The sequence below is a fragment of the Leuciscus leuciscus genome (genome assembly GCF_965113295.1).
Source record: "Leuciscus leuciscus genome assembly, chromosome: 1".
NCBI lineage: Eukaryota > Metazoa > Chordata > Actinopteri > Cypriniformes > Leuciscidae > Leuciscus > Leuciscus leuciscus.
This window is the reverse complement of record NC_138725.1, coordinates 84,042,141-84,053,550: the sequence shown is the minus strand read 5'-3', so window position 1 is coordinate 84,053,550 and position 11,410 is coordinate 84,042,141. Positions and strand designations below refer to the sequence as shown.

Genomic DNA, 11,410 nt, shown 5'->3' with positions numbered 1-11,410 from the left:
TCTAGGAGGAGTACTTCGCATTCCACAGCAAGCGTTTTCCAAACAACCCATAATAGCCGACTTCCTGTTGGGCTGGCGTAAAACTTAGAGCACGAAAGTTGTTCGGCCCGATGATATCTATATGTGTACTGAGTTTCAAATTAATTCATGCAAGCGTGTTTGATCTATGGACCAAGTTTTGGGACCCCGTTCAAGGGGGCGCTGTTGAGCCCCCCTGCCACGCCCGGGTACCAGCTTCAACCCGTCCCTGATGGCAGGGGGTTCCGACTTGTATGTAAAGTTTCAAGAGTTTTTGAGCACGTTAAGGACCCCAAAAGCCCCTGAAACCTTGATTAACAATATAAAAGCAATAGTCAAATCCCCCCTCCCCTCACACACACAGAGACACAGAGAGAGGGAGAGAAAATTCTTCAGAAAATCCACATTCAAACCAAAATATCTCTCTTCCTGTTGGTCGGAGATCGTTAATGTAAATTAGAAAGTTGTCCGTCTTGATGAGAACAATACACATACCAAGTTTTGTTGTTGTTGATAAAACTAACCCCCCCACTTATGACTAAAGGTGGCGCTACTGAGCCCCTCACCACGCCCGTTTCTGAAACTTTGCACATGTCTACGGGCTAATAAATGTGATGTGTCTGTCGAGTTTCATCCAATTTCAAGTATGTTAAGAGTCTCAAAAGCATCAAAAAAGAATATTAAAGTTTGAAGCGTTGCCATGGCAACAGTATTAAAGATATCAAAAATCCTTTCACAGGTCTACATCTGCCGTGTGTTTACATTATACACATAAACTTTGAAGCAAATCGGGTAAAAATAAGAGGGTGATTTCAAAGCATTTTGAAAGGGACACACTTCCTGCTGCCAGTTGGTGGCGCTATAACTTTGACTCACAATAGTCACATCCATGTGATCGGCCTCTTACAACGAACACACTGCTGAAGTTTAATCAAGATCAGTTAATGTATGCAGAAGTTATAACACACTTCCTGTTTCCATTATTCGCCATCAATTCGTGTCCTCGCCACGGCCAAACCGTTCGAGATATCAAAAATCTGTCCGCAATTTAGCATCCTCAATGTCTTGACTTCATGCTGACTGAGTTTGGAGGCGAATGGATGAATTCCCTAGGAGGAGTACATTAAATTCCACAGCATGCGTTTCCAAACAACCCATAATAGCCGACTTCCTGTTGGGCTGGCGTAAAAAGTAAAAGTACGAAAGTTGTTCGGCCCGATGAGATCTATATGTGTACCGAGTTTCATATTATTACATGCAAGCGTGTCTGATTTATGGACCAAGTTTTCGGACCCCGTTCAAGGGGGCGCTGTCGAGCCCCCCTGCCACGCCCGGGTACCAGCTTCAGCCCGGCCCTGATGGCCGCGGGTTCTGACCCGTGTGCAAAGTTTCAAGAGTTTTCGAGCACGTTAAGGGTCTCAAAAGTGCCCGAAAGGTTGACAGAAAAATAAGAATAAGAAGAATAATAATAAATAATTCTACCGAAAACAATAGGGCCTTCGCCCTTTCAGGGCTTGGGCCCTAAATATATATATATATATATATATAGCTGCGAGCAGCGATTGCGGGCCCAAGCCGGTGACACCGCCACCGCGGTGTCTTTAGTTACACTAAAGGCACCGCGGTGGCGGTGTCACCGGCTTGGGCCCTCCATCGCTGCTCGCAGCTATATATATATATATATATATATATATATAAAAATGTAACAAAATATATATATATATATATATATATATATATATCAGACAAGTAATATTCTCTGTCTTGTCACAAAAAAAAAAAAAAAAAATATATATATATATATGTAATGAAGATGAAGTTGAAATATGGTGAAATATGTTCACAATCCCCTATGATGTCTTTATGTCCTATGTATGTATTCTGAGTGGCAGTTTCTAGATGATGAGGTTATGATCCGTGATAGCATTGGAAGTAATTATCCAAAATGTAGGCCTACAGTATGAGCCCTTTAACGTGTTAAAGTGATATAAAGCCATAGAATAGCTTTAATATTTTTTTGTGACTGGGTATGTTTAGGCATAAAATAATATAAAAAAAATATATATAAAAAATCTAACTTATTCAAAAAACACTGTGAGAGAGAGAGAGAAAATTCTCCAAAAAACCCACTTCAAACCAAAATATCTGACTTCCTGTTGGTCAGAGATAATGACTGTAAATTAGAAAGTTGTCCGGCTCGATGAGACCAATATACGTACTGATTTTTGTAACTGTGGGTAAAACTAACCCCCCCACTTTTGTCAAAAGCATTTAGAAAGTGACACACTTCCTGCTGCCAGTTGGTGGCGCTATAACTTTGACTCACAATAGTTACATCCATCTGATCGGCTTCTTACCACGAACACACTGCTGAAGTTTCATCAAGATCAGTTAATGTATGCAGAAGTTATAACACTTCGTTTTTCTCTTTTCTCGCCATAAATTCGTTTCCTCGCCACGGCCAAACCGTTCGAGATATCAAAAATCCGTCCGCAATTTAGCATCCTCAATGTCTTGACTTCATGCTGCCCGAGTTTGGAGGCGACTGAATTAATTCTCTAGGAGGAGTGTTTCAAATTCCACAGCAAGCGTTTTCCAAACAACCCATAATAGCCGACTTCCTGTTGGGCTGGCGTAAAACTTGACCGCGGGAAAGTTGTTCGGCCCGATGAGATCTATAAGTGTACCGAGTTTCATAATAATTCATGCAAGCGTGTTTGATATATGGATCAAGTTTTCAGATCCCGTTCAAGGGGGCGCTGTTGAGCCCCCCTGCCACGCCCGGGTACCAGCTTCAGCCCGGCCCTGATGGCCGTGGGTTCTGACCTGTGTGCAAAGTTTCAAGAGTTTTTGACCACGTTAAGGACCCCAAAAGCCCCCGAAACCTTGAAAAACATTAAAAACAATAGAAAAATCCCCCACACCCCCCCCACACACAGAGACAGAGATAGAGAGAGAGAGAAAATTCTCCAAAAAACCCACTTCAAACCAAAATATCTGACTTCCTGTTGGTCTGAGATTATGACTTTAAATTAGAAAGTTGTCCGGCTTGATGAGAACAATATACATAATGATTTTTGTTAATGTAGGTAAAACTAATACCCCATTTTTGACTAAAGGTGGCGCTACTGAGCCCCTCAACACACCCGTTTCTGAAACTTTGCACATGTCTACTGGCTAATAAATGTTATGTGTCTGTCGAGTTTCATGCAATTTCAAGTATGTTAAGAGTCTCAAAAGCATCAAAAAAGAATATTAAAGTTTGATGCGTTGCCACGGCAACAGTATCTAAGATATCAATAATCCTTTCACAAGTCTACATCATCCGTGTGTTTACATTATACACATAAAGTTTGAAGCAAATCTGGTAAAAATAAGAGGGTGATTTCAAAGCATTTTGAAAGTGACACACGTCCTGCTGCCAGTTGGTGGCGCTATAACTTTGACTCACAATAGTCACATCCATGTGATCGGCCTCTTACAACGAACACACTGCTGAAGTTTCATCAAGATCAGTTAATGTATGCAGAAGTTATAAAGCACTTCCTGTTTCTCTTTTCTCGCCATAAATTCGTTTCCTCGCCACGGCCAAACCGTTCGAGATATCAAAAATCCGTCCGCAATTTAGCATCCTCAATGTCTTGACTTTATGCTGACCGAGTTTGGAGGCGAATGGATGAATTTCCTAGGAGGAGTATTTTAAATTCCAGAGCGTACGTTTTTCAAACAACGCATAATAGCTGACTTCCTGTTGGGCTGGCGTAAAACTTAAAGCACGAATATTGTTTGGCCCGATAAGATCTATATGTGTACCGAGTTTCATACTAATTCATGCAAGCGTGTTTGATATATGGACCAAGTTTTCGGACGCCGTTCAAGGGGGCGCTGTCGAGCCCCCCTGCCACGCCCGGGTACTAGCTTCAGCCCGGCTCTGATGGCCGCGGGTTCTGACTCGTGTGCAAAGTTTCAAGAGTTTTTGAGCATGTTAAGGGCCCCAAAAGTGCCTGAATAGTCGTAAGAAAAATAATAATAATAATCCTACCGGAAACAATAGGGCCTTCGCCCTTTCAGGGCTTGGGCCCTAATAATTCTACCGAAAACAATAGGGCCTTCGCCCTTTCAGGGCTTGGGCCCTAATAATAATAATAAATAATCCTACCGGAAACAATAGGGCCTTCGCCCTTTCAGGGCTTGGGCCCTAATAATAATAATAATAATAATAAATAATCCTACCGGAAACAATAGGGCCTTCGCCCTTTCAGGGCTTGGGCCCTAATAATAATAATAATAATAATAAATAATCCTACCGGAAACAATAGGGCCTTCGCCCTTTCAGGGCTTGGGCCCTAATAATAATAATAATAATAATAAATAATCCTACCGGAAACAATAGGGCCTTCGCCCTTTCAGGGCTTGGGCCCTAATAATACAATAATACTAGTCTATTAATAATTTAATATATAAATTGGAAATGCTAAATCTTCTTGATACTGATAGCAGATGCTTGTTTTGACAATATCTCTGGATAGACTAATATCGTCCATAGGCGCAACCTGGCACGCAGGATTTATCGCGCTGATTCGCGCATATTTCACACGTATAGTGTGAGCAGTCAAGTCGCAGCTCGACGTTCGGACCGTACAGTGTGAGCACATAAATCCTGAGCTTTGGCTTTACATCGCATGCGATCTACTCGTTCAGTGTGAGTAGGTTCCTTGCTGAAATCGCACAGACATCGCACAGTGTATGCCCGCCTTTAGACAGCAAACCAGCACAAGAGTGCAAACACAAGGAAAATAAATAGGGAAGCAAACAAAAGAGGGTAACGAGGGAGGACAGGTGGGGCAAATGAATCAATAATCAGGTAACAAGATGGGAGGGGCTGGACAATCGAAAGGAGAGCACATGGCACAAGGAAACAAACATGACAAGCCATGTGCTCACACCAAACATGACAAAAACTCAAGCACATGGCAAATAAAACAAATCACAAGCCATGAGCTAACACAAAACGAGACATGAACACGCAGCCAATGATAAACACAAGCAGCATGAAACAAGGCCCACAGACAAAACAGGAGTGTCAGGGCTCTATCACAAAACTGTAGCCGCACTGGGTAGTACATTAACATTAGCTCAAATGATCTATAGGGAATTTTAATAATCAGTCATGAATATGATTAATATATTGCATATTACAGTTACATTAAATTGATCGATTGTATACGAATAATCAATCACAACGAATTATTATTCCTCATTCATATATCAATTGTCTTATTTCAGATCGATTGTATGAGATAACCCTTAATGGAAATTAATGTAATTATCAAACAGTTGTTTGTCCAGCAAACGCCTGTAACAGTTTTACAGTTACATTTTGTCCCATTAGCTTTCAGGGCATGTGTTATTTAATCCTGCCACTAGGGGCGCTCTAGCCAGTGAGATGCCTAGTAGCATAAAAGGGTAAGAGAAGAAGTATGGAGTAGGAAGTATGTGTTAACCACATGGAGAAGCTTGCTCACCAATGCGGTCTTGCTTTTTCCCCTCATTTGAGGAACCTGAGGTTCTTTAACTCAAATGTAAGTGATCTTGTTAGTACTTTATTTGTATATATGATGTTGGGTAATGTTTATGTAAATATGGGATGAGTAAATGTGTTAATGGTAACAATAAAAACATGCAGGCCTGAGCTGGAAGCTGAACTATTGATAGGACCTTGATCAAAAAATGGGATTAACTGTCTTCGTTTTGTCCACAACATCTTTTTGCCATCTATGGTTCATTTTATAAACTACAGTTCACATGACTGACAGTTATTGGGAAGCTCGGTTGCAGGCAGATGGGGCCTCATCAACAAGGCACTTAAGTACTATTTCATCTTGCCTCTACGTCACTTAAGACTGAACCTTGAGTAATCAAAGACACTGCTACAAAAGTCTGAACTGAACTGTTTGATTTTTTCCCATGCAACTGCGTAACTATATGTACATTGTAAGTTACTGACTGTATGGTGATTTGTGGTGTAATACACATGGCTCATTGAAATGAGAAAGTCTCTGGTCCCTTAATTATGTAGCATCAAAAACATTATTTTAAAATCAGGGGCCCGTTCTTCGTACGTCGCTAACTCAGTTAGCTGGATTTGATTGTTGGGGATTTGGCATGATCTTGGATTGTTTGGTTCTTCGACGCTCATCCTGGACTTGCTGTCATAGCAACAGGTCCGTAAGCTTAAACCTGCTCGGGAAGCAGGCTTATTTCATGTTATCAGGATTAGAGCCCGGGCTTTATAAGCGGAGCTGATACGGGAAGTCCAGCGCAGCGCGATAGTGCACTTTCTGAGATATATATTTTTTCTCGTGACTCGTGAGATTGTCGTTTACATTATTAAATTGTTGGAAACGCACATTTATTTTCGACTTGTCGGAGTCGGGCTTTAACTACAGCACAAACTGTTTGCATTGCCCTAAGATTATTTGCGAGGCTCTTTCCTTTACACTATTGGAGATGCGGAGAACTTGATGGAAAGTGCTGTCTGTCGTGTCATTCGGAGTTTACCTGGCGCTTTTAGGTTTAAAAAACAGTTTTAGGTTTTTTTGTGGCATTTCCAAGCCACTTAAGACCCAATGTTGTAAAGCAGTTTTTTTTTGTAAAGCCTTTTTTTTTTTTTTTTTTTTTTTTTTTTTTTTTTTATGAAGATCATGCAATCATGACCATGCCGATTACAGTATATGTCACTCAGGCTTCACTAACGTGACTGGTAGACTATAGGCTATAGACTGCCATCAAGGCCTCAATGAAGGGGATTATGTGAACAGAAAGGGGGTTCACAATGTAAATGTGCAGCCCAGTTACTATTGTGATTCTTAATATTCCAGATTAGTAATATTATATCAAAAAAAAAAAAAAGGCAATTGACTAAAATCTTCCATATCACAAATGTGAAAGCAAAATGGCCAGGATCTGTCCATGACTTAAGAATTTTCAGAGATTCACATTTATGCACATTATTTGAAAGTGGTAAGAAAAGTTCCACAATTAAATATCAAGCTCACTGTATTACATACTTATGCTGATCCTAACAGAACTGCATTATTTCATAGGTGATTATGACATGTTCCTGCCTGCAGACAGGTGTTTAATGACCCCATTCCCTGACCCAAACCAGTTACAATGCAGCTCTAGCCAGGACAAGGGCACACAATGAAATGAACTTTGGCTAACTAAAGGGAAGATTTCAGTGTCTGATAAGTCTGAGGGTTGCACACCTGACAGGGCCTGTGACATTGTTGCATGTGCCATATTACACAACATTGCCAAAAAAAAAAAAAAAAAAAAAGACTTTTCATTAAATGTTTAATAAAAGACAAATATGCTTAGTTCCTTGAGTTTTCTTTCAATTGTTCTTTGTAAAGAAAAGCCAGTGGTCAAGTGCCTGCAACAAGAGATATTAGACACATGCCTCATGCAACAAATAAAAAGGAAAAGTTGTCTATCCACTGCCCACCTGTAGGCCTATGTCTCCTCTGTCTGTGCAGACTCTTCTGTAGACCTTTCTGTAGATGTGGAATCCTGCAACTTATATTGCAGCCATAAAGCATACAAGTATAAATGAAGTAAAGTTATTTATGCACTTGCAGGTAGGCTAGTTCCTCCATATGACAGTTATCTGAGAGGGTTTATTCACTGTCCAGTGCAATGGAAACACATGGACATTACAAAGTCTTATACTTTTATTTATTTTGGAAAGTTAGAAAATGTCCACTTACTGCACATATTTCAGCACCACTTTCTTGGGAACAGATACAAGTGTTAATATTTTTACATGAACATAAGTTTATCAGTTTTCACTTTCACAAGTCAAAGCAATTCATCACTCAAGATTTAACAGTTGAAATGACTATATGGCCTTCATTTAATGCAGCAAAAATTATTTTACAGTGTAGGCTACTAAGATCTTTTCTTTTCTCAGCCTTTTTCTTGGTTGCTTTTATAATCAGACAACCATTTATTTAACAGTGCCTTTTATAAAAGAGACTATAATATAACTAAAAATTACCATTATGTAGAATATTTTTGTACTTCACTTTTATTTGTTCCCATGTTCTAGTGTGGTGACTCTGACATTACAATGAACAAAGTAATTATGCAATTATTAAAATACAAAAATTTAGGCTAATAAGTGATAAAAACATCTAACATGGCCACTTCTAACGGATTTAAATTGTCTGCTACTTTTTGCCAGCCCTCTCTCCTGGCTTTTGCAGACTTTGAGGTGTTCCCTGGCGTTTTAATTAAACATTAAATTTCCGAATAAACTTGGACTATTAGTTCTTGCTCTGCTGAGGAGAAAAACTGAGCGCACTCTTTGGCCACTCTGAGCAGCCAATAGCAGCGTTGCTGATCAATGTTTCTACTATCGATACATATCCCCTTTTAACCAGCGCATGAACGCGCAGTTATCTCAGATAACTCAATCCAGCGATACTAATCATATCCGGCAAGTGTGTTCGAAGAACCGAGTTAGCCAGATCATGATTAGCACGATGATATCATCTTGGATGTCTCATTTGATCTTGGATGTTTTAAGCAACGTACGAAGAACGGGCCCCAGGTGTTACACGCCGTAAGATTAACCTATCAACTTCTCAATAAAGTTATCACTTCTTATAATTTCAGAAAAAAATAGTTTCTGGCCGTGAAACTATTCTCCTGTCCTTAGAAAATTTAGGTTACTGAAAAGTAACAAATCGTAAAGCTTGTAGCTAGGATCAACAAATCATTGACTTTGTAATATGAGCATTTTAGACAGAAGCAATCAGGAATATATATTTGATTTTAATAATTGAACTAATAATACATCGAACTACAATTCACACAGAGTAAATACATGTATTTACAACAGAAAACAAACGGACGAAACATTACCAAACGAAACTAATTAAAAGAGGATGAGAAAATGAGAGAAAGAGTGAGAAAGGATGAGCGGGAGAAAGTGAAAGCAAAAATCTGCGATCAGAGAGAGATCACAATATGGCACAAATCACAGCCCAGGTAACCTTTAAGAGAGACAACAAGAAACCACATCAATCAAATCAAAATCAATACTTGCGTATGGTTCTCTTTGTATTTGCTGAGGAAAGAAGACGCGTGTGTCGTTCTTTTTAGAGCTGGGCGTGTTCCATCGTGTCTTTGGGGCGAGCGGACTCGCGGGAAGATTTAAAGGTTCACTGAACGTGAAGTTACCAACGAAACAATTCAAAGTTCATCTCCCTCGTGGAGGGAGAGGCGAATATGAAAATAAAACTTAGGAGCCATGGAACCGGAAGTTCTCCGTGCGTCCTTAAGGAAGAGGAGCTGAGCCGCGGGAATTTCAACAGAGTTCTTTTCTTTGAGTTGAAGCTACCGGCTGCGTTCGCTTCACTGAACGTAGGGAGAGTCCGAAGACGAAAATAAAGAAAAGACTTAAAGAAAAATAAAAGAGAAACGGAGAAAAGCTCCCGAAGGAGCCATGGATCTTGAAAACCTCTCACAGGAAAAGTGCTCTCCGAGAAACTTCGGTGTCAGTCTCTTATGGAGAAGATGGGTTCACGCCTACTCTGCGTATGCGGACCAATCATCTTAGAGCATCTCGGGCGGGAAGATTTTTCTTTTTTGTAGAATGTGGGTAACCAGACAGTTTCGCTTCCCACTGAATTTTATTGTATTTTTTGTCCATATAATGGATGTCATTGGGAACTGAAACCTTTTTATTACACATATGTTCAATTCAATAGCTTTTTCACTGCACAGTATAAAGATTATTTATACAGATCTACAGTGGCTGATTACTGATTAAAGCAAAAACCACCACACCTGTGTTCAGTTCAGTTCTACCTGTGCATTGCTTTCATGTGGAAATACTAAACAATACCAAGACAGTGAAGAAATGATGCAAAAAACAAAAAATGCTTTAACTTTTGACCAGTGTAAGAGAATTCTATTCTGGACTTAAGAAATTAATTGCATTTCAAAGCTAATGTAAAAAAAAAAAAAAAGATTAAAAAAAAAACATTTGAATGTTACATCATCAGTGGGCAGTAGATGGGTGGGCCGTCTGATCCAGACACTGTATAAATGATAGACAAGAAAGAGAGCAGAACAAACTCCTAACAGCAGGAGACTCACTCATGGCTAATGAGACAGAGGATCATGAGACTCTTTACTGCTTTCCTGCCGTCAACTCATCATGTATCAAGGGAAAACGCTCTAAATATGAATACAATATCATGTATGTGTTTGTATCATTGCTGTCAGCATGGACTGTGTTTCTAAACCTGCTGGTGATCATCTCCATCTCTCACTTCAAGAAGCTTCACACTCCGACAAACCTGATTATTCTCTCTCTGGCTGTGGCCGACATGCTTATGGGAGTTCTTTTACCCGTAGAGGGCTCTAGGCAGATTGAGACGTGTTGGTACTTTGGAGACACTTTCTGTGAACTGTTTATGATAATCCTTGGATTAGTTTTCTCAGGATCTCTCAGTAATTTAGTTTTAATTGCTGTTGATCGTTATGTGGCTGTGTGTCACCCTTTACAGTACCCACAGAAAATAACCACAACTAAAACTTTAGTGAGCATCTGTCTGAGCTGGATTTGTTTTTCAACTTATACCACTATCCTTGTAATTGATAATGATAATGAATATGTTGACACTTCACTCAGAACAGACATGTGTTATGGAGAGTGTTTTCCTGTGGGGGGATTTGCCTGGTTTGTCACTGATCTGTTCGTGTCTTTTATTTTTCCATGTACCCTTATCATAACTTTATATATGAGGATTTTCTATGTAGTACATCAGCAAGTGAAAGTTATAAACTCTCTGATGAAGGGTGGTAAATGTGTAACGGAAGGTTCATTGAGGAGGAAATCTGAGAGTAAAGCTGCTCTGACATTAGGAATCATTGTGATAGTTTATATGCTTTGCTTTATACCATACTATATCTGTTCTATGTCAGTAATCTCTTCCACAACCATAAATGTTTTGACATGGGTCTTGTACACAAATTCAGGTCTGAATCCACTGATCTATGCTTTATTTTATCCCTGGTTTAAAAAGACAGTTAAACACATCTTAACTCTGAAGATATTTCAGCCATCATCCTCTCTGGTCGATATTTTTACAGAGCATCAATTGTAATTAAACTGGTAAAGCTGTCACTCATAAAGGATATGATTATCTTTGTAGGATTTATATTTGTAATTTACACTACATGTATCTTATGTAGCTTATTTCAGAGAGTATGTTTTCTGCATTTGATGTTCAATTTAACTTCTTTCCACACACACTGAAATAAATCGACACAATGTTCATAAATTGTATTAAATTAGCTCATTTAATAAACTGAA

General features: G+C 39.4%; 1 protein-coding gene across 1 annotated transcript; it reads left to right on the top strand.

The window, feature by feature from the left end:
• Window positions 1-10,056: 10,056 nt before the first annotated feature.
• LOC309480755 (trace amine-associated receptor 13c-like) lies at window positions 10,057-11,201 on the top strand (the record flags this gene model as incomplete). Its single annotated transcript, XM_082145346.1, has 1 exon — window positions 10,057-11,201. Exon 1 carries the CDS (start codon window positions 10,191-10,193, stop codon window positions 11,199-11,201), a length of 1,011 nt encoding a protein of 336 aa, XP_082001472.1. The 5' UTR covers window positions 10,057-10,190.
• Window positions 11,202-11,410: the final 209 nt, after the last annotated feature.